This window comes from Cucurbitaria berberidis (assembly GCF_010015615.1).
Source record: "Cucurbitaria berberidis CBS 394.84 unplaced genomic scaffold K460scaffold_2, whole genome shotgun sequence".
Lineage (NCBI taxonomy): Eukaryota > Fungi > Ascomycota > Dothideomycetes > Pleosporales > Cucurbitariaceae > Cucurbitaria > Cucurbitaria berberidis.
The window spans coordinates 2,926,489-2,947,343 of record NW_024468936.1 but is presented as its reverse complement, the minus strand read 5'-3'; the positions used below and the strand labels follow the sequence as shown (position 1 = coordinate 2,947,343).

General features: G+C 49.7%; 11 protein-coding genes across 11 annotated transcripts; 3 read left to right on the top strand and 8 right to left on the bottom strand.

Annotated features, from left to right (window-relative positions):
• Window positions 1-1,805: 1,805 nt before the first annotated feature.
• K460DRAFT_278342 (glycoside hydrolase family 92 protein) lies at window positions 1,806-4,456 on the bottom strand (the record flags this gene model as incomplete). Its single annotated transcript, XM_040928245.1, has 4 exons — window positions 1,806-2,881; window positions 2,937-4,178; window positions 4,226-4,258; window positions 4,312-4,456. 4 exons carry the CDS (start codon window positions 4,454-4,456, stop codon window positions 1,806-1,808), a joined length of 2,496 nt encoding a protein of 831 aa, XP_040790581.1.
• A 1,381-nt stretch (window positions 4,457-5,837) lies between these two features.
• On the bottom strand, window positions 5,838-6,295 carry K460DRAFT_67023 (uncharacterized protein). Its single transcript, XM_040938615.1, has one exon. The coding sequence runs from the start codon at window positions 6,147-6,149 to the stop codon at window positions 5,883-5,885; it is 267 nt and encodes an 88-aa protein (XP_040790580.1). The 5' UTR covers window positions 6,150-6,295; the 3' UTR covers window positions 5,838-5,882.
• Window positions 6,296-7,169, top strand: K460DRAFT_67051 (uncharacterized protein). Its single transcript, XM_040938616.1, has 2 exons — window positions 6,296-6,950; window positions 7,162-7,169. The coding sequence occupies exon 1, from the start codon at window positions 6,442-6,444 to the stop codon at window positions 6,838-6,840; it is 399 nt and encodes a 132-aa protein (XP_040790579.1). The 5' UTR covers window positions 6,296-6,441; the 3' UTR covers window positions 6,841-6,950; window positions 7,162-7,169.
• A 117-nt stretch (window positions 7,170-7,286) lies between these two features.
• On the bottom strand, window positions 7,287-8,100 carry K460DRAFT_374955 (uncharacterized protein; the record flags this gene model as incomplete). Its single annotated transcript, XM_040934717.1, has 2 exons — window positions 7,287-7,806; window positions 7,856-8,100. The coding sequence occupies 2 exons, from the start codon at window positions 8,098-8,100 to the stop codon at window positions 7,287-7,289; spliced, it is 765 nt and encodes a 254-aa protein (XP_040790578.1).
• A 198-nt stretch (window positions 8,101-8,298) lies between these two features.
• K460DRAFT_67014 (WD40 repeat-like protein) lies at window positions 8,299-9,696 on the top strand. Its single transcript, XM_040938614.1, has 2 exons — window positions 8,299-8,535; window positions 8,590-9,696. The coding sequence occupies exon 2, from the start codon at window positions 8,597-8,599 to the stop codon at window positions 9,599-9,601; it is 1,005 nt and encodes a 334-aa protein (XP_040790577.1). The 5' UTR covers window positions 8,299-8,535; window positions 8,590-8,596; the 3' UTR covers window positions 9,602-9,696.
• Window positions 9,697-9,791: 95 nt separating this feature from the next.
• On the bottom strand, window positions 9,792-11,408 carry K460DRAFT_353057 (uncharacterized protein; the record flags this gene model as incomplete). Its single annotated transcript, XM_040931689.1, has 1 exon — window positions 9,792-11,408. The coding sequence occupies one exon, from the start codon at window positions 11,406-11,408 to the stop codon at window positions 9,792-9,794; it is 1,617 nt and encodes a 538-aa protein (XP_040790576.1).
• Window positions 11,409-12,198: 790 nt separating this feature from the next.
• On the bottom strand, window positions 12,199-13,101 carry K460DRAFT_66967 (uncharacterized protein). Its single transcript, XM_040938611.1, has one exon. It carries the CDS (start codon window positions 12,747-12,749, stop codon window positions 12,237-12,239), a length of 513 nt encoding a protein of 170 aa, XP_040790575.1. The 5' UTR covers window positions 12,750-13,101; the 3' UTR covers window positions 12,199-12,236.
• A 790-nt stretch (window positions 13,102-13,891) lies between these two features.
• Window positions 13,892-14,733, bottom strand: K460DRAFT_66969 (uncharacterized protein). Its single transcript, XM_040938612.1, has one exon. The coding sequence runs from the start codon at window positions 14,636-14,638 to the stop codon at window positions 14,063-14,065; it is 576 nt and encodes a 191-aa protein (XP_040790574.1). The 5' UTR covers window positions 14,639-14,733; the 3' UTR covers window positions 13,892-14,062.
• An 862-nt stretch (window positions 14,734-15,595) lies between these two features.
• On the top strand, window positions 15,596-17,087 carry K460DRAFT_66994 (uncharacterized protein). The gene is made up of 3 exons (XM_040938613.1): window positions 15,596-15,991; window positions 16,049-16,631; window positions 16,681-17,087. Exons 1-3 carry the CDS (start codon window positions 15,986-15,988, stop codon window positions 16,800-16,802), a joined length of 711 nt encoding a protein of 236 aa, XP_040790573.1. The 5' UTR covers window positions 15,596-15,985; the 3' UTR covers window positions 16,803-17,087.
• Window positions 17,088-17,521: 434 nt separating this feature from the next.
• Window positions 17,522-18,831, bottom strand: K460DRAFT_414641 (uncharacterized protein). The gene is made up of 2 exons (XM_040937689.1): window positions 18,231-18,831; window positions 17,522-18,168 (listed from the first exon to the last, which is right to left on the bottom strand). The coding sequence occupies exons 1-2, from the start codon at window positions 18,617-18,619 to the stop codon at window positions 17,637-17,639; spliced, it is 921 nt and encodes a 306-aa protein (XP_040790572.1). The 5' UTR covers window positions 18,620-18,831; the 3' UTR covers window positions 17,522-17,636.
• A 596-nt stretch (window positions 18,832-19,427) lies between these two features.
• K460DRAFT_426952 (uncharacterized protein) lies at window positions 19,428-20,629 on the bottom strand (the record flags this gene model as incomplete). Its single annotated transcript, XM_040938263.1, has 4 exons — window positions 20,371-20,629; window positions 20,011-20,291; window positions 19,814-19,954; window positions 19,428-19,745 (listed from the first exon to the last, which is right to left on the bottom strand). The coding sequence occupies exons 1-4, from the start codon at window positions 20,621-20,623 to the stop codon at window positions 19,428-19,430; spliced, it is 993 nt and encodes a 330-aa protein (XP_040790571.1). The 5' UTR covers window positions 20,624-20,629.
• Window positions 20,630-20,855: the final 226 nt, after the last annotated feature.

The following is a 20,855-nucleotide window of genomic DNA, read 5'->3' as shown; positions in this document are numbered from 1 at the left end:
GGTAGAACCACGTTGTTGGCCCAGGTCACCTCAGACGATTACTCTGGGAGTATCTGCACGACTCTGCATAGTACTATGGGGCATGCAAGTAGACGGGGAGACCTTTTCTAGACTACCTAGATCTGCGACTAAGCGCACGCTTCTGACGGTTGAACCTATATCCGCTCTGAGAATCTCCACCTTTTTATTCACCTCATTCTCAATGCACATGCAGTTTAAATCCACGTCACGGCCCCACTGTTGACTTCTAACGACTCAGCCCACTGCTTCGATACCTTCCACGCCCACGATGCCGGAAGGATCGTGTAATGCATTGCAATGATGGCATTTCGCAGCTTGCGATGGTCCAGAAGCCTGACTTACGTACAAAAGCCGGTTAGCACACGACAGAAACGTCACGATGTCAAAGGGACAATGATCCAACGGGTTCTATGCAGACGCCGCGTGTCATGAGGACTGGCGATCAAAGAGGGGCCGGCCATAGGTGAGCCTTACCTAGAGTGGGGCTTGTCGCTAACTCGGAAGCTTCGGCTCCATCCTTCCATGCCGTTGATCTAGGCACAGTGTCCACCATCTTGTTTGTTTTGAAAGATGTCTTGCCAGTATCATGAGGTGATGGGAGTTACTTCGGCATCTCCATTTGCAACTTTCCTTGGGTGTCCGCATGCTGTTAGCGCTTGTGGAGAAACCTGGAACCTGATCCGACTTTCCTTTGTATCGCATGAGAGGCGTCTCGCTCTCAACCGCCTCAGCCACGAACATGCGGTTCAAAATTACCTCAAAATTACGCTAGGTTTGGCTTTGCCCTATATCAGTACTGCTAGGTGTTTCAGGACCTACCTGACAATATGAATGACATCTGAGCGACGCAGTATTGCGGCATTTTCCACAAAATAACACGACTGAAATTCCCGCTGTGGAGACACGTCGATCCATCTCAAACAACTCTAAACCGACGACTGCCAGGGGCGCAGCATGAACGTATTGTTCGACATCTAAGGGTCCAAGCGCGTCAATTACCGCGATACTCACATTTGCTGATGTGCTGTTCACCGCCATATCAAATCTAATGCGCCCTTATCGCTTGGTTGATGGAATCGGCCCGCCTTGCATATTGCACCACTCCAATTCGACTTTAGATGCAGAAGACTTCATAACGCGCACAAGATCGCAAATCGGATAAAATAAACCGCTCTATGGGAACAAGTCGGATGTATCGGGATGCTTGGACTGATTCACATGTTGCGGGAATTTCGAGAAGAGTCGTACCATGGTCGATGTTTTGGGAAAGCTTGTCTCGACGACTAATGAGCCTGATATATTCCGTGTACAGCATACGGGACCGGCCCACCGGTGCTTACATCAAGGCATCATTCATTCGCTAACCAAAACGGGTTCAGATACATTCACAGCTTTCGGGGTTGAGCACCAAGATGGACCATCCTTTGCTAGCTTGCAAATACCCTACAACACACCCTGAACCTTGTAACCAAACGTATCGACTTCATAATCAAGACTGTTCTAGTCGAGCTACATACTAAGTGTGGGAAAGTACCGCTAGTAACCTGATACTCGACACACGGTTACTTTGCCTCCTCAGACACTTTCGAAGTCCATTTCATTTGTTATACCATGGAAGAGCTGGTCATGTCCAGGTTTGTGATTATTTTGTTGTCAAGAACTAAGAACAAGATCATCCTAGAGCTACTTCGCAATTCGTCCGCTCTCTGGGTCATAGCTTATACCGAGATCGCTGTCGACACGAGCTCAAGTTCACCAGGTCTCGAAGTGGAGCCTTGACATCGCTATAGTCTCTGACTATCAGAGATATCCCAATCTAACTTTGCCTTCTGCCACTTCGTCTCTCTGCCTCCCATCAATTTCCCCGGGACCGTCTTATTTCCCGGTGGTCCTAAACTAGGAGGCACATCCTCTGGCCTCGTACCCCACGCACTCTCCTGTGGACCCAGCGTTAACTCCAGCACACCCCCTTCCAGGAAGAAGTTATGCTGCAACCAGTTCCTAGTATACGGCACCCCATTCATCGTCGCTGACTGAATATAGATATTCCTATGCCTCGGATCAAAGTTGACATTCCTGATCGTCGCCGTCTTCCCCGTTTGTCCGTTCTTGATCGAAATACTCTTGAAAAATGGCGGAATGATGAAATACACATCCTGTCCCGCATTCGGAAAGAGTCCCATCATAACAAACGCTTCGAATGACCCCATCGCACCACTATCATCATTCCCTGGGATTCCACCAACGCTGTCGTTGAAGAGGGAGGGTATGTACTGATGTGCGCGTTCCGCAGACAGTGCTGGCCGACCCACATAATGATACAAGAATACCTTTAGGAAAGCCTGCTCGTCACCGAGATACAGAACGCCGGATTCATGAAGCCAGTTTAGCCGCGCAATGAAACGGTCTCGGCCGCCGAGGGTAGTTATCAGAGTTGCCATGTCTCCAGGTACGAAGAACGTGTAGAGCCAGACTGGGCCTTCATATGTTTCTTTGCCACTCGGATTCAGGTAGCAACCTGTGAAATCCAGCAACGGCGAGCAGAATATGGGATCTTGATAACCCCACGTGCCATTCATGTAACGAGGCTGTAAGAAGCCTTCGAATCCGCTGTCCACCCCATTCACGCTGCTTCGTTGATCGGATTTAAACATGTTCTTCCAGTTTCCAGAGCGCTCGAGGTATTTCTGGTAGTCTGTAGTGTGGCCGAGCTCGCGGGCTAGTGTTGCGATGACGAAGTCGTTGTAGGCGTATTCGACGGTGCGAGAGATGGAGCGTGTCTGGGTGCCGTTGCCTTCAACGTCGACATTCTCGGTGGGAATGTACCCTAGCGTCTTCCACGACTTGAGACCACCACGCCCTGGGTACACCTGTATCAGCTATGTGAGAGACGTAGACATATGGGTGACATATACCTTCAACATCCCAATTCGGTGGTTCTACTTCGGCATCCTTTATCACAGCCTCGTACGCCAAGTTCCAGTCGATACCGTCTCGAATATTCTTGACGTACGCGTCCGCAATAACAATGTCTGCGTTTGAGCCTCCCTGTGTATTACCTTTACAAAGGCTCATTCGACAGTCCGGCAACCATCCTTCATGCTGGTAGATATCCAACAAACTTCTCACCATCTGGGTCTGGCTGTGCGGATCCAGCAGTGTAATGAGCGGATGGATACTCCTAAAACTATCCCAAATACAATAATAAGAATCATAATAAGGCACCCCGGAGTTCCAGAAGGGATTCTCGCCAGTGTAGTCCTGAGGGCTAATCATCGCGCGATATACCCCGCTCCAGAATGCTTTCAGGAAGACGTCACTGACGCCGCCGTCTTCTATGGTTGTAACATCAAACTTGGCACGCCAGGCAGTCTCAGCAGCCGCAACGAGAGTGTCGAAGTTTGCGTTAGGGATCTCTCGCTGTGCATTTGCGCAGGCCTGTTCTTCACTGACCAAACTTATTCCCACTCTAGCAAGAATCTGATTCCCCCGAATAGGCTTCTCGAACTGTACCCATCCACCCGCGGGCCGTGGCTCTATCTTCTTCTTTTTGTTAACCGGTTTAATGGGCGGAATTCTCAGATTTTTTGCCTTAGTGGCTTGGTAGTTCGACCACACACCCGAGTCCTTTACCGCCGCGCCTTTAAAGTCGAGACAGAAGTATGATTTATAAGTTCCGATGCCAAATGATGGGGAGTATTTGCCGTTTCCTGTTATGCGTCCAGTCTTCCCGTCCACGGTGATATTGCCTTCACTCATCGTATTAGGCAAGTCCCTCAAATCTACTAGGATGTGTGGGTGTAAAGTCGTATTCGGCGTGGTTGGAATCTCTGGAAAAGTGAAACGATATAGCGCTGTATGGTTCGTGACTGTCATTTCCGTTCTGATGTTGTCCACCAGTGTTATATCGAAGTAGCCCGGTCTTGCATGCTCACTCCCTGGCACGCGCTCGGTCGCGCGTTCAGTATAGGGATATTTACAGGCCTTGAAATCGTCGTTTGGACATCCAGACTGGGCGAAGATTGGGAAGTTACCGAGAGAGGCTGAACCACCTGTGCCGCTGTCGTGCATATGGGAGAAGCCGTAGATCATGGTGTTACCGGAGTCGAAACCACCCTGGTTCTCCCCAAAGCTATCTGGTCCGGCTTTCGCCATGCCTAGCGCTTCGTCAAAATGCTGTAGTTGCTTGCTTCAATAAACTCACCAAACGGTAGCGTTGCGCCGGGGAACACATGGCCTGATATTGTTCAGTCTCTAAATTTTGATCTTCTCTTAGACTTCGCTACTGACCTCCATTTGATGTCCCAATAAGCGGGTTAATATACTCGTATCCCGAACTGCCTCGCGTTTGAGATTCGGTATGCTGCGCACCCACAAATGCTAGTAGACTTGACCATAACGCCGCCATAGCGAATTTTCTCAAGACGTCACCCATCGTCCAAGTTCCTGGATCTTGTAAGATCTCACACGTAAACAAGACAAGGCATGCAATCACCCCACAACGCGTCAAGGACACCTCCTCCACATGCTCTATTTATCCTTCCATTCCTCGGTCCTTGGCAATGGCACGATGTGACTGTGCTCAATGTCACCCGCCGTATATGTGCCTTCTTTGACGGTTGATAATATATAAATGTCCCAATCTGGAAGCTCCTGAACCTTGTTTGCGGATGCGCATGACTATTTAGTCCTGGTATATGCAAAGATGCGCAAAGTGGCTGCGGGGTACATCGTTTAGCGGCAGATCTTTAGAGTACATAACGAGGAGATAATATCTCCGGCTTGGGCGACAGGGGTAATTACAGAGGTCTGGTGTGTTCGGTGCAATGTTCCTTCGAGAAAGTAGTAGCATTGAATCAGCGATGGAGACGCATGTTCGCCCCTTCGAGGCGATTACTGGCGGTGTTAATAAACCAACACTTTAGCCACAAATTAATAATAGGTAATATATAGGCATTTACACTTATCACTAGTTAATATGTATACTCAAAATCTCTGTGCACCTTTGGGGATAGAAATCAAGCGTAGAAGTGGCGGGTAGTGATGGATGGTAGGTATAACAGCTAGTCTTTTTTTAGACATAGTCTCCTCTTGACCTAACTTTCGACGCTGTATTTCAGACTTCAGGAAGTATTGATGCTAAGCGTCATTCTGCATTCAGTGACATGTGCAGTCGTGCTCATCTGAATTTCCTCGATCGTATAAACTACATCAGTCGCTTATTTGCAAGTCGGTCGTAAACAGCCGCACTGCCCAAAGCAACCGAACCGCAGCATCCAAACCCGCGCTAAATAGCTTGTTTCAAGGCATAATCACAGAGATCATATAACTTTCATTATTCCTCCAGAACTAAAATAGCAGCTTTGAGTTATCATAAGTCTCATGAGCAATCCACTTTGGCCGCCCTGGAAATAATCAAGTACGTACTGAACATCCAGATTAAAGAGACGACAAAATACAGAGAGCTAAACACCGTTCAGAATACCATATCAAAACTAATGTCCATTGATGACCTCACCAATCCAACCATAGTCCCCACCGCCAGTGGTCTCTCACTGTCTACCGCCGACCTTAGGGATCAGCTGGTCCAAGGCGATGACGAAAGAACGGAGATAGATCCACTGGATACCCAAAGTCAACGCCCAATCACCCCAGCTAAAACCCCATATGAGTCTCAAAAGCTCAATCCGCGAACACTTTCCGGGGCGAAAACTTTATCGGGTCTATCTTTTTGGCCCCCCCAAAATCTCATATGTTTCTCCACCACGTGAGTTTATCTTTAGTTCATCATGCAGCCTCGCATGTAATTGCAGAAGCACACGTGTATGAATTACGAATAGAATGCCTCGTGTTGCGAACAATCAGCACAGCGGGCGTATTGACAATCTTACGTCCTTACCAATGAGTAAGCACACAAGGCTGAAAAGTTGCACCAACAGCAGTGAAAGGATCAACACATGGATGGTGAGAGATTGGTGAATTACGTATATGTGCTGGCTCCAGTCTTTCGCGTTGTGTTTGCTGGAGGAGGAGGTGGAGGGTTGGGTGATAGGGCGCCGCGGTTCGACCGATGAAGAGGGGAATGCTGCCTCCTTGCTTCGGCACGATAAGCATTCGCCTTCGTCCATGGGTGTTAATGCACAGAGCCTCAGAGAACCAGCGCCCGGCTTTTCATATGAATTTTGCCTCGAGCACTTGCATCGTGCTGGGCTTTTCGTCTGTTCACCCGCGCCTTGGGTTGAACTGAAGTCCTATTTTCGTCGGTTTTACACAACTATTATTATCCTCAATCTTATTGTGCTTTCTCCTGTTTCGGACGCCTCTATCGGATTGTAGAGGAAGAAAAAAGCACCAGATAGACAATAGCCTCAGCTTCATCACATCTCAGGACACATCAGTACCCATCAGTACCGATCAAACATGCCAGCAACGCGCCCCCGTCCATCTGACCAGCCACAACCCAAAATGACAAAAGAAAACGTCCGAACCGCCATCATCGTCAGCGTCATAATCGGTACCCTCGCTGTCATTGTACTGACCCTCTTCATCTGGAGCAGACGCATAAGACGGAGTGCCAAAGCGGGGACGAGCACCAGTTCGCACATCGAAGGCCAGGATGTAACATATCGTCCCTTGCAGCGACACGACAAGGAGTTGGAGGTTGGTGTGATACAAGAGCCGCTGCCGGTGTATCATAGGGAGCCTATGGAGGATGAGAGACGGCTGGCTATTGCTGCACGGAGTAGCGGTGAGAGGGGAAACGATCGCGAATCGCCACGTTCGGTAGAACCTCCGCTAGCCTCATGCAATCCGGGGTAATCAGAAAGAGATCAAGATGAAGTAATTTGGCTTGCTACACAGGTTTTGAGTCGTGTAATCTGGATGTTTTTGCGATCGAAGGTTGAAAGGTTTTCGTGTTTTGCAGTTTTGATGAGTACATACTCGACTGATGCGTGCTACCAATGCATTCCGAGAGTAAGGTTGAGTTAAGAGCACTGGTTGAACATGTGGTAATATTGGTATGTTGCATCCAGGCAAAAACAAACGGGCTCGTCAATGTGGGTTACCATCTTCTGCTTTTCCTGTGAGCGTATGCTTTGTGGGTATTTGACGAAGCTCGCACCTACATTTTGTACCTCAATCATGATATTCCATCCAAACATAGCGCTATATCGCTAGGGCCATGGGCTTTTTCACCCTTTCATCATCTTCATGTTCGATATCCAATATGGTAGGGTTGTCCTGCTCCTCCCAGTCACCACCGCCTAGCTTGTGCGGTAGTACTTCCCTTCATGTCCATCGTCGCCATTGGTGCCATTCGCACCTTCACCATCTTCCCTGTGCCGTACGGTGCCGGCCCCGGGTCCTAGATCTTCCCCTCCGATCACTGTGCCTCTAAAATTCCCATCCTCATCTACATATTCGTCCATGTTTTCTGCTGTAATCCAGCCCGTGGCACCGGGTGCTGTCTCATCCAGGACGTCTTCACCATCTTCGTCGCTCGCATTTGGATCCGGATGTAGGTCGGCGCAGATATTCATCGCGGCGAAGATCGCTTCGATGCATGCGGTGTCTGGGTTTGAGGAGTATGATGGCGGGAGAACAGTGAGTTCAAGCACCTGAATATCCTCGTCGTCGTTCACGGTCTCCACATCGTTGAGTGAGAGGTTCATGTAGAGCGCTTCGATAGTAGACTTGTACTTCATCGTGGCGTGCAAGGCGATGGAGGGGTAGGGTATCGCGACGCCGGTCAACGAAGGTGTGCTTTGGAAGAGGATGAGATTTCTAGTGCTTGTCAATAGGTTTCAATATCAAGCCATTGGGTGCATCTTACTCTGAGCTCACGAATAGGTCGACATTCCTGACCAGCGCATCTTCACCGTCGCGCTCGGAGCTGAACCTTGCAAATGCTGCATCTTGCTCGAGCTGTGAAGCTGGCGCAGACAAAGTCAGTCCTTCATATTGTGCATACAGCACCGGTTTCGCGCCGAAGAAGGTGGACGGAGTTTGTTCCTGGTGCTCTTGAAGTGGGGTGAAGTCAGCGGACTTTGGCGCAGTGTCGAGGTGTCTGAGCGCCATTTGGTGGGACAATGCTTTTGATAGTATGCGGCAATGTATGCGACACGGGGAAAAAGACTTTGGAGCGGTGATTATGCGTGGCCGATCTTGGTGGAAAGGAAACCATAAGCTCGAGGCAGCTATTTGGGGGTGTCCAAAAAGTTTCCCGAAGCTCTGCCGAACGTCATCGCTCCTTCCCCACCGAGGGCTTGGCGTGTACTTGCGACAATTACGTTCTCGTTGTATACTGAGGTTTGCGGCAGCTATGCATAGATATAGTTTGTGACTGGACCCACTCTATATGACTATTAGTACCGGAGCGTTTCATACCTTGCTTCCACTGATTTTTTTTCCTCATTTTCTCGATGCCTTCACGGCCTTCTACTAGCAATTCGCAATCACCATAACTGATCCTGAGATGCTTCAACTATCTTCCAGATCAAAACAGTAGTCTTTGTAAGTCTCATTAGCCTATGCTTATATAGATCACATTGCTGACACGCTTCAAAGCATCGCCATGCCCGCCTTCCCTACGACCCCGATCGCCAAACTCACCGGCCATAAAGGCATCGTCAACGCCGTCGCATACTCCTCCGGCTCCCAGTCATACATCCTCACTGGCGCCTCCGACCGCACAATACGGCTGTACAACCCGCAAAAGGCTCCTCCGTCGTCCGTCGCGCCTACTACCTCGAATGCCTACCCACCGGGACTAGTGAACAAATATACCGCCCACGGCTACGAAGTCTTGTCAATAGACGTGAACGAAGCCAACGATCGCTTTGTATCTACCGGTGGTGATAAGACCGTCTTCTTTTGGGACGTACAAACCGCGCAGACAGTGCGGCGGTGGACGGGACATGCAGGGCGTGTGAACCGCGGTGTATTCGGAGGGGACGGGGATAGCATCATTGCCACCGGCTCCTTCGACGGTACGGTCAAGATATGGGATGTCAAGTCCAACGCCTACAAGCCGATTATGACGCTTGACGACGCCAAGGATAGCATTACGGATATCGCGGTACACGACGCGGATATCCTAGCGTCTAGTGTGGATGGACGGGTGAGGAGCTACGATCTGAGAATGGGCATGTGCCAGGTCGATGTCATCGGACATCCTTGCACGAGCCTGGCTGTCTCGAAGAAGGGCACGGAGGTTCTAGTCGGCGCGTTGGATTCAACCGTCAGGCTCATGGACCGGACAAATGGACAGCTTTTGAAGGCGTACCGTGACGATGCTTTCGTTAACAAGGAGTTTAGGGTTAGGAGCACGCTTGGCCTGAACGATAGCGTCGTGGTCAGCGGGAGTGATGACGGCATGATCTTTGCGTGGGACCTACTGGAGGGCGAGTGCCTGCATAAGTTCACACATATGGAAATGAGGGAAGTGAAGGGAAAATCAGCCGGACAGCCGGTAGGCAAGAAGGACGTCTTGTCTGCTGTGGCATTTTGTAAGGCGCGGAGGGAGTGGTGCAGTGCCGGTGGAGACGGAAATGTGGTGGTTTGGGGCATGGGAAGTTGACCAAAATGATGTGAATATTGTCTTTAATTGTTATGATACCCCAAAAGTTACTTTAAGATATCGAGTCAGAACTTTTTATTCCCATAACGCCTATCTAATGCATGGTATCTCATGGCCTTTTCCTCCCCGTGCCCGTTGATATATTCATTGCCCTCGTCAAAACGCCAGAAGATCATGTCTCATAGATCATTCAAACCCTCTTTTTCGAGTTTACATTCCTGCCCGCACCAACCTTTGGCCGTCCACCTGCTCTGCCCCTATCCCCTGTCAGAATACCAGGCAAGTAGTCCTGGTCCATCAAATCTCTAGTCTTGGTACGCTTATCCTGGTCGACCTGCTTCTGGTACTCCTTCTGGTCCTCGGCTAGGATGAGGTCACGCCCCCAACCGCCTTTGCCTCCGCCTAGACCACTCCACTTAGTGTTGGCAGTACCAGCAATTGGCTTGGGAACGCTGTATTTATCCCCCCTCTTGTTCCATTGGTAATTCTTACTCAGGTGTACCTTAAACTCACCCTTGGCATTTGTAGAGCAGGATACACGTTGAAGGGTAGATTGACCGCAGCGAGGGCAAAACTGCTTATCCATTTGCTTGACGATGTTGAAGCATGCGTGACAGCGTAGCACCTTTGTTGCGAGATGCTTGATGCGCTGCATGTTCGTGGATAGTAGCGTCAAGTTCATTTGAAGCAGCACGTTTTGCATAGCGAAATCAATGGTCATGGTTGCAACGTCTAGTTGTTGTGCGGCCGCTGTGCGCGTGGTGGATTCGATACCAGAATCTTTGGCTTGGTGAGAGGGGAGATTGGAGGGCGTGATCCAGTCACCGTCACTGTCGGAGTCGGAGTCGGAAGAGTCGGTAGCGGGAGGTGTAGGCTGTTGGGATGAATACGGAGGAGAGGAGATAGTGAGGTTCGATAGACCATGCAAGTTGTCTTCTGTACTTGCAAGAGAATCGGAGGCCTCTTTGACGGGGTTTGGCGAGGTTTCTGAGGCCTCTTGTGCGGCTACTGATATGGGCTCTGAAGCTTCATCAGCAGCTGCTAATTCGACACACCTCTGCTCGGAAGGCGTTATTTGTTGCTCCTCTGCTATGTTCTCTTGTGTGAGGGGTTCCTCTTTCTGATCTTCGGTGTGTACATCTGCAATCACGTCTCTGCTTACTGCAGGCGACTCTTGCTCGAGAATCTGCGTTGGTGTAACTGCAACCCCGCCTTGCCCCTCAGTCTGCTCCTCTTGCTGGGTATCACTCCCTGCAGCCGCTAGTTTCTCGGTGAATTTAAATTGAGTTGGCTTCGCCGTTCTGGCTTTAGTGACTCGCTTGCCGCGAGGTTGCGACCAGCCCTCGTCGGTCTCTGATGGCTCAACAGCCTCTGGCTCGGGCGCTCCCTCTTTGACCTCCACCTCTTTTTGGTCTTGGTCTGGCCTTCTTCTAACCGGCTGTTTCGGCGCCTCTCTCAACCCGTAATTTCCTCCGTTCCTCTCACAGTGAATCTCATACGCCAAAGCCAAAATCCCCAGATCCTGTCTACTTAGCACTGCATAATCGCCGGTCTTCTTGCTGAATGCAATCACCGCATCGTAGCTCGCTGGAGCCGGGCTCCTGATCTTCAGAAAAGGTACCAACGTAGTCTGTACACGTGATCTAGTGGCTTCATCGCGGATCTCGGAAAGGATGGCGGGGGTGGTGTAAAGTTCCTCAGCGGAGTTGATGATGGTGGAGATGGCGACAGCGTTTTTGATAAGAGGGCCAGTGTCGAGGATGAGCGAGTGTATTGGTTTCTGCTGATGGGGAGTTTGATCGGCCATTTTGGGGTGTGTCGAACTGCGCTCGAAAATCTCGGCACCTTCGGGAGTTGGTCAAGTTGCTGCTTCTCTGTCGGTCGCTAGGTCACTGTGAAGACCTTAAAGGCTGGGTAATCCGGGATCAGAGTATTATAATATAATAGAGATGTTAGTGGATCGCGATGCACAACTTTTCACGAGTGTGGCGGTGGGGTGTCTCGCGGTGCGCACCAACTTTAGTAGCGCAAATTTTTGGCGTCAACTTTGCGAATTCTGATTGGTCAAATTTGCAACCTGCAAATCGCCTTCCTTTCATCTAAACCCAACACCTATAAACTTGAATTCTCGAGTGTCGTTGATTAGGCTGAGTAAGTATTTTCATATTGGGATCAGACAAATTTGTGGGTAGCTTTCTAAGATCGAAAGGGTCGGCGCTCTGAATGAGACGAGCCGAGTTTCAGTTGACAGTCGAGTGTAAGAGGATTATCAAAGCGCCTACGCCCTAGCTGAGCTATCGCTGGTTCTGTGAAAGTACTTTGAGTGCGGAGATGCTTGTGATTACATTGATTCACAGTCGGGTGTAAACATGGAGATTGAGAAACATACTACGACATGGCAGTATATAGATCTGCCTTGTCTCGGGGAACACTGTGGGTTAACGGGGGGTGGGAGATGTGAACGAAAAGTACCCGCATTGTTTGTCACCATAATACGCCGCCCCAGGCGGCTACACATCTCCTTGGACACTCATAAACGTATCCACTGGGGTTTGTGACGTGGCTCGTTCATTTCTCCCTGCGCAAGCACGTTTTGAGTGCATATATGTTGTCGACCTTATCCTGCAAGAATTTCCTAAGAGTAAGAAGTAGCCCCTGCAGTGGGGCGGCGGTACAAGTCCACATGCTTTCGCAGTCGTGAGTAATGTTCAAAAATATGTATATTTATTTTACTCCTCTGAAGGTTATAGCTGGACCTCGCTCTCCCTACCAACATCTGGGACCAAAAAGCACAAGGCATGATCCGTGAAGCAGCGACCGGTGTCTTCTTCTTATTCAACGACATAATCTCGTTGAAGAAAGAAGTGGACGAAAGTGATGTAGTTTCTGCTATTCCTGTTTGGTGTGGAACAAGGGGACTATAGTTCAGATGGTTGTGATAGGATTGTGGAGAAGCCTGGGAAGTCTGAGCAGAAGTTGCTGTATTCGGAGCGGGGGTTAAGGGATGTTGCTGAGGCGCAGCAGACCAGACAGTATCTTGAGGTGCTAGTTGGCGCTTGTAGAGATATTGTTGTTGGGCATATGGCGTATAGCTTAGGTATATGACTGGTGCCAAGTACGCTGGACAGGACGTCAGTTTCAGGGCCATGTTGTAGCTCTGTCCAGTCGTTTGCTGCTCCCATAGGCTTAGGCGCGAAGAATTATTCTGTGTGTCGTCGTGCGAACCATTTTCAGGCAAATGATGGGGCGGAGGTCGCGAGTTTTGATTGGCCACTCTCTGCTTGACTGTAAACGTAGTTACGAGGAAAGGACCATTAGGCGGTCTTTCCGCCTAGCTCCCGAAGTCGACTCTTAACCTCATTTGACCCTTGCCGTTGACATCTCGCACCTTTTCAACCCCCTCAAGAGTCTCTGCGTCCGTCCTGAAGGTCGTTCCAAGGTGCCTCGCCGGCCCTTGAGCTCTCCCCACTACCCGCCGTACTTGGCTGCCCAAGTGCCCGGCAGATACTAACGCTCCTTTAGGCCTCTCCAACTCCCTGACGGCGTGAAAAGGCGGCTCCACCAGTGGATCAATTCGCCCGTCGCACGAGCTCATTCGCCATCAGACCCTCGAACAAACATGGGTTCCTGGGTCCTCGCTGAGACGGGCGGTAGCAGCAGCCTCCACAAACGGATGGTAGAAGCAAAAGATGACCCAACCGCAACAAAACCAATGGATTTGTCCGCGGAACAAGCTTGACTGCCGGGGGAAGGCCAAATGCAGGTCCTGGGCCGGTATGGGTTCGTTGGATGCCCGCAATACGAATCCATGAGGCGCCGTGGATGTGATCGATGACGCTTTCAGGGGGTTTATGAACCATCTGCTCGGGTCTATGATTCTCCATCACACTGCGCTTTCCAGATCATACCCTTTGATCAAGCTCATCTTCAGTATACTCACAGAAGAGATAAACCTTCCACCACTAGTGCGTTCTGCGGTTCCAGGGAGCCAAGGAAACCAAATCCCACGCATCTACACGCCGCCATCCCATCCAGCTCAGCGCCACTTTTACGAAACAGGGTCGGCCCTTCCTTTTAGTTCCCGTGGCTGGTGTTTGGTCTTGGCCGTACCACGTTAGCCAATGATAGCAAACCGAGTGGGATCTGTGAGCGTGAAGCACACGCATCAGGACTATATTGCACCTTCCCTATCCCATTTGAGACCATGCCATCAATGGTATCCTATCAGAGCACACTTCTCTGGCTGTCAGTGCTTGGCATGTTCCATACTCTTACACGGACAGACGCCAGATATGTCACGCCGGATTGGCGTAACTGGTTCACGTGGCTGACGAGAGATTCCGATCGGGACAGCTCGCTATACACGGCCTATACTTTGCTTGCCGCCCAGTAGCTTGGGCCATGATGTAGAATTCTCGGTCGCAACGGATGGTAAAAGGCTTATCAGGTGCGCTATGATCATCAGTCCTCCAATCGACAGGTACCTGATATAATGACTATACGCAACGATCCGTGGAGCGGCATGTCTCGGTGCGGGGTTGCGGTGCAAGTCTGCCTTATCTGACCACCTCGCAACTCTGTAGGAGCTTTCAGGGACACGGGAGTGGAGGAAAATGTCGAAGTACAGGGTATGCCTTTGCGTGTGTGGTCGAGGGTGGCGCGTCGTTCGATTCGATCATTGAACCTGAATGGTGTGCGCATGACCCTGAGTCGTTTTGAGCCGTTTCCTAGTGCCGTTACCAACTCGACCGGTGAGCATTTGCTCAGTCTCGCTGCTTGTCCACAGTGCTGTCGATGGTGGATGTCGGGTAGCAAGGGTCGACGTCCGGTGAGCGGTGATTTACGATTCTGCAGCATTGCCGCCAGATGGGGGCAAAACAATAGGAACCCCTCCAACCGAGCCCTTTTATTGGCGCCATCTGCTTGGGTAGACTCGCCAATGTGAGTACAAGGACCCGACCGGAATAGCAGGAAGAGGAGAAGAAGGCAACTATAAGGCAACCTTGCACACGGCTTTTCAAGATTTTGCCCTGGCATTCTGTGCCACAAGTCAACTAGTCTTGTCAGCAGGTCATACGGGCGTCTACTTAACTCTCACAGGCCCTCAGCTTTGAATTGAAGAAATCGCACCTTGGTCCGGTGTCAGTATGAGCAAACCTACAAATCTTGTTCCTTGTAGCCGCCGCGCAGGCATACGCAATCGGACACTCTTGACGGTCGAGCGAAATGATAAGCGCCCAAATACTTGTCGGCATAATAGAAAACGCTAGCCGTCTGCTTTTAACCCCTCTTACGTCGAGCAGAGCCGCATCTCACGCCGTTGTTGCCTACGTCGAAGCACATGCGCGTCTTATTGCGACAATCGTACAACCTTGTAATGTCCAGCATCAGCGCCGATCAATGCAAAAATATTACTCCACCAGTCTGTCGGTCCCTCTGGACAAATCGAAGCCAGCTTTTATTGTCTCTACACTACAATGCATCGCCGGGCCTACGGAAAGCAACACTGCAAATGGCCAAAGCCCCCTCCTATGGTACGGTACCCGTGGAAAAGGAAGCAATCTCTTAGGAAGAGAACCAGCTGCCCGTCGAGAAAGCCTCTAGCCAGTTTCCCCACGGAACAGTCATTCCGCTGTCTCACAAGATATGCCGTGGCGGACAGCAGCGAGGAAAAGGCGCTTCGCTAGAACAAGGCGCCCACCTGATCCTCCTTGGGCAGTCGCCGTGCCGCTCGGTTGGTTGGTCTCGGCCGGCTGCTGTCGCATGCGAGCCATTGCACTACTCCGAGCACAACCCTTGGCCGGCTCTTACTCAATCGCCGCTAATACAAACGATAGCTGCGGAGTCCTCATCTCACTGTTACCACGTTTTGGGTCAAACCTCGTGTATCACGCCTCGTTCAGTCTCGAGGGATACAGACTCCACAAGTTCGCACCCTACACCTACGATTCACATAAATCTGTCTTCCAGGACGATGGCATGGCTATACATCAATAAGGATAGATGGCCCGAGGATATCGATAGCATGATAGGCGGGGTAAAGGAACTTGCCCGACATCCTATCGCCTACGTGTCTGCAGGCCACGCAGGATCCTGCCGCTGAACCCATCCACCAGCCACCTCCAGCTTATCAGAGGCTTGCTCTCGATGCCGAACCCGCACGTCACTTGCCAGCTAAGGCAGTCGTCTGACCTTCATACCGGGATGCTTTTTCTCACGAGCAGTGTCAAGCAGAGCCGCATCGCGGGCCGGAAGGATAAAGGACTGGTGCGAGTGAGGGGGCCGCGAGGAGTTTGGAGCAGGGCAAGCGCGTCCAAAGCGCAACTACGCATATCACGCTTCTAGCCAGAGATTTATTGCAAAAATACGTGACGCTGATAAGCGATGTCGGTCGGTTTTTTCCCCGTTCACCGTAGAGAGCGCATAACTGACACACTATCTGCTCAGCCACCCTTCATTATCCAGATCAACGAGATAGTCCGAAACACAAGAGTAGATTGCCGTTATGACAATCATGGAAGATGGAAACCCTCAATCAACGGAGCAGCCCACGTACTGGTGCCTGGTGGTGTCACGGGGAGATTATGGTATTGCGATCGCTCAAGGATCTATGAGATAGCCGAACGCCCCACAGGCTCCAAGGAATATAGTACATTCTCCGTTTACTATGTTGGCGGCCATGGCTTCTGGGTTCTAGACGGAGATGCAACGGATCCACCAGATGACGACGACTGGCATCCTCTGAAGTTTGACCACTCGCCCACAGACTACTCCTCATTCCTCACAAACGCTGGGGCAAATGATACGCTACGTTGCCAGCGAGCAGATCAAACCTGGCCACAAATGTTGCTACCAGATATTTACCGAACTGCAGCGTCTACCACAAGTCCAGGCTATGGCGGATTAACGGGGGAGCTGCCGATTTTTATAGCCCTGATGGCTCATACGACCTCTCGACAATACTTGCCATCTGTTATTCCACATATGTTTAACAACCAGGCCTGGCTCGAACACGCCCATCAGTATCAGCGTGCGTTATCTCGAGGTACCGCATATATTCATGACACTGACATTTGCAGGCACGGAGCAACGTGGTGTCGTTGTCACTGTGTATACATGCCCTGTATCATGGGCTGGCGGATCAACATTCGATGATCTCGCGGGCTATGAACGTGGGGACCTGGGGAAGTATTTTAACTAAGCATACGTCTCGCCAGTTGCACCACCCTCAGCCCGGCCATGCTTCCGCCGTTCTTTAAGCGCTAAATACGTTCCACCCCCAATTTTTGCACTTTTTTGTCTTTCATTACGTCATACACACATACTCTTTTACCGAGAAGTCATGATAGAGTACTGCTCTATGAGGCAACGTCACTCTTTATCTTTCATTTACTTGCGGTGCATCCGCGTCGAGTTTCAAGGCATTTCTCTGACCCATATTACCGCGGATTGGAGGCATCTACTTTGTTCACCTACGTTATTACCATCCGAGACAGTTATCTATACGTCATTTTCTTAGATAAAATTGATATCAGCCTGTATTAGCAATTTTTGAACATCGAAGAATGGTTGCATGTTATGAAGCTATGCCTAGCACTCATAAGCTGCTCTAGTGCGACTCTCTCGACCACAACCTCTTATTCTTCAACTCTGTGGTCATCTTCACCTAGAGAGACATCCGACAGGGCTCTAGAACTTATCTGCAGCAAAAGCGGCCTGAGATACCTCATCAACTGTTTGAGATGACTCAGTCTTTGGTCAAGCAACAACCATGAACAAAACACACGCAACAGCGGGTATTCGAACTACTAATTTACTAATACAATGTTCAACTATAGTTAAGCATGTCCCAACGAGAACCAGCGTTTTTGTGCAAACTTCTGTTACGCATTTTTGTGTGATCACTGGTAGAGGGGTTTACCGGCTTTTGAGTAGCTTACTTTTTATGTAATACCTATTCGTGATATATCAAAACTATATAATAGTTAAGTATGAAGGACTCCAATCTCTTGCGTACATTCTTGCTCAAGCGGATCTAGCTATACATGTCTAGCTCTATCGGGTACGGAAACTTCAACATCCTACGAAATATCTCATCATTTGTTTGTACATTGATCTCAAAAGGCCACGCCCTCTGCGAAAGAAGATCTTCTGGTTTCCAAGTTAGATTGATGGTGAAACTCGGTACATCCACGTTTCCAAACAGATCAAAGAGCCTTTTATGCCTCTGCTCGACAGCCTCGCTTTCCATTCTTTCATCCCAAGGACGTCGTGCCCAGACAAGCTCTTTAGGGTTGTTAAATTCGCCGTGGTAGAACCAGCCTTGCAGCTCACGCAAGGAGGGCATTTTGTCGAGGTTGTAGAACGCGTGTTCCCACTCCTTCAACCCGTCTTCGTGGTGGAAAGGACCGTTGTTCGGCCAGTCAATTTTCCCGAATGCAATGATCAAGCCGTTTACACTCGCGAGGCCCTTGGGTGATGCAGTTACTTGGAAGCAGTAGATATCCGTTGGATTTGCGAATACTAGTGTTGTTGACGAGTAGAGCAGTTGCAGCGCTTCAGCGTACCTAGCAGCGAATACTGGTATGAGCTTATGAGGTCCTCTAGATGTAGCGCTAGGGGAGCTTACAGTTGACGGCACGATAACAGCAAAGCTAATGGCTTCTCATGCTTTTTCGTACCCTCGTGCATCTCTGTATCAGGTGTGCTTAATCGATAAGGAAAGCAGTCAGCGTCAAGAGCCTCCACTCCATATGCAGTAATCGATGACCCATAGTAGGATGGTCGCCAGCGCTCTATCCTCGTATAGGGCGCCTGAAGGACGTATGTCCAGATCAAGAGCCTACAGTTCAAAGGTAGCTTCTCTAGTAATATACTTTGGATCTGACGGTATGGTTCTGCAGAAGGCAACGCGGCACGGGAAAGTTGGTTTGTGACGGGGCGGGGCTGTTCAACAGCAGCTTGAGCTTTGGCTGCGAGGAATTCTGGGATATCGGCGACACCGTAGGAGCATGCCATTTGGAGCAGAGACAGGGCAAGAGCCCAGTGCGCAAGCTTTTGGGTTGGAGTTGTGGTGAGGCGAGCGAAAATGCGGGTGCTATCTGGTAGCGCAATGTACTCTGGCTTCGATTAAGAGAGGTTTATTCAGCGCTCAAAGTGGTCAGATGGACTATGGGAATTGAAAAGGTGATTGCTGCTCTGAGGCTCATTGGAGTCGGGCACTGGGTTTTATATATATGTACGCCCCGCTAAGGTGCACCGCCGCACATGAGGCTTTCCGTAAATGATTACGCCCAGTTGTTCCAACCAGGCCACCAGCTGAGGTCATGCACCGCACTGGCCACCACTAAAATAAATGGCGCGTGCTTCGCAGGCAGCCTCTCCCACAATAGCGGCGCTAACATTGCTACCTGGGTAGCAAGTCTAGACTTGCCTCGGACCTGTCAGAGAGTTAGTGAGCGTGCTCTTGAACTCAATACAATTATTGATTGATTTGCTTACTGACAAGTCTGCGCATAATACAGTCAAAGGACTACAGCATTAGTGCAATTAGCTTTTGTATTACCTATGCCGAGGTAACACAGTATATTCAAACTCGATCTTAGCACTTTGACAGTGAATGGTTAAAATTTGGCATAGACTATAGTAACCATGCCTTCGATCATGTAGTTCCGTTCATATTTTATTCGCGACCCTCTATAGACTAAAGCAAAACCCAAGAACATATAGTAAACTGCAGTGAGACCCGCCATTCCAATAAACCCGACGCAACGCTTCAATTATAGAACCAATTCCTGACGGTTGGCTCTATTGTCCAGTTCTGCACTTAGGCTTTATTATACCTCCTTGCAAGCCTTCCAATATTTCTAAGGCCTCTCTTGGTCAGATTTGGGTATAAGAACAACTTCCCAATCTCCATATTCTTGCTGAAGTCGGCCTTCTCCTCCTTCGACGCACTTTCAAGGGGAGTTCGTTGGAAGGTATATCCACGATCAGCTAGGATAGCTAATTGTCCAAGATAGGCGCGCACGTCAGCATTTTTCATCAGCTCACCAGCGTCGAGTGAACGGATATTCGGATTAGCCTTAGGGTTACTGATAAAGTACCCATTGTCAATCGTGTCGTATCCGTGAAAGTGCGAGAGCTAGGAATGGTCAGTATCAGGCTCTACTTATCTCTGCGATTTTGATTGGGAAAGCTATTCATACTCACTTCGTGAAGAATTGTTTTGCTTGGGTGAAGTGCGAGGACTTCGATGCCAGCAGGAGGCTTAGTAAGGTCGAGATCCTTTTGAAGTTGGCTCAACACCCTCCTTGGCTTTTTGTTCTCAGTGAACAGCCCCAATTCGCATATCTTCCCAATGTTAGCTTTATGGATTGGGAAGCTTATGCATTCAAAGATGAACTTACTGTAACTGTAGCTCGCACATCTGCCTGCTTCTGAGATGGTTCGCCGTTCATGTAGGTCTTGTAGGTCTGCGCATATGTGTATAGTTCCCCCCATCTTTTATCATGACATCCAGGTTGGCTCCATTCAAATCTCCCTGAATATTGCATCCAGTTCTCTGGATCCTCCCAACCTCCAGTGTTTTGCCCCGTTTTCGGGTCAACACGTGGTTTCCATCGCTTTTCGTCATCGCAATAGATACGGATGTTTGCAGTATTCCGGTCTTTCACCTCTGTCATCTTCCCTACGTCAGACATAAAGCCTGATCAGTCACGAATAAATTAGCGAACAATAGCAAAGCCATTCAGGGGTATGCCTCTCACCCTCAATTTTATCGAGTTCAGCCTTGTCAGACTTCTTTCTCTTCATAAGAAACTCGTAGACGTGTTGATAATCTGCATCACTGCTGGACTTCAGCCGCTCGGAAGCCTTCTCCCCCATAAGCTTCGTTTCTTTTAGAGCTTCAGTCAGGGAACGATCGCCAGTACAGCTCTTGTCGTCAACCCAGTAGGTAAAAGCCATGGTCTGACTAGCGAAGGCTATGGACAGCGCCAAAGAAAGGATGATAGAACGCATCGTTGTGTATACGTGAAGGCGTGTAGGATAGAGCTGAAATATAAAAGGTGGATGAAAATGAAAATGTAGTAAACACTGCGGCGATACAGTCTTAAATAGAAGAATACTGGCTCTGTGAACAGTACTGTCACCACCTGTTCATCTTGTCTACCGTTTCAAACACTATGCTACGCCCAGATGTTGGGAAATACACAGCTGACTTGGACTCCATCCTAGAATGGCCTCAAATTGT

Coding starts and splice junctions, on each gene's coding strand:
- K460DRAFT_67023 (XM_040938615.1), bottom strand. CDS start 6,149: ATGGACGAAGGCGAATGCTTATCGTGCCGAAGCAAGGAGGCAGCATTC.
- K460DRAFT_67051 (XM_040938616.1), top strand. CDS start 6,442: ATGCCAGCAACGCGCCCCCGTCCATCTGACCAGCCACAACCCAAAATG.
- K460DRAFT_67014 (XM_040938614.1), top strand. CDS start 8,597: ATGCCCGCCTTCCCTACGACCCCGATCGCCAAACTCACCGGCCATAAA.
- K460DRAFT_66967 (XM_040938611.1), bottom strand. CDS start 12,749: ATGGCCCTGAAACTGACGTCCTGTCCAGCGTACTTGGCACCAGTCATA.
- K460DRAFT_66969 (XM_040938612.1), bottom strand. CDS start 14,638: ATGCCAGGGCAAAATCTTGAAAAGCCGTGTGCAAGGTTGCCTTATAGT.
- K460DRAFT_66994 (XM_040938613.1), top strand. Junction 16,632..16,680: donor ACACGCCCATCAGTATCAGC/GTGCGTTATCTC, acceptor TGACATTTGCAG/GCACGGAGCAACGTGGTGTC.
- K460DRAFT_414641 (XM_040937689.1), bottom strand. CDS start 18,619: ATGGCATGCTCCTACGGTGTCGCCGATATCCCAGAATTCCTCGCAGCC. Junction 18,169..18,230: donor CTGTTATCGTGCCGTCAACT/GTAAGCTCCCCT, acceptor ATTCGCTGCTAG/GTACGCTGAAGCGCTGCAAC.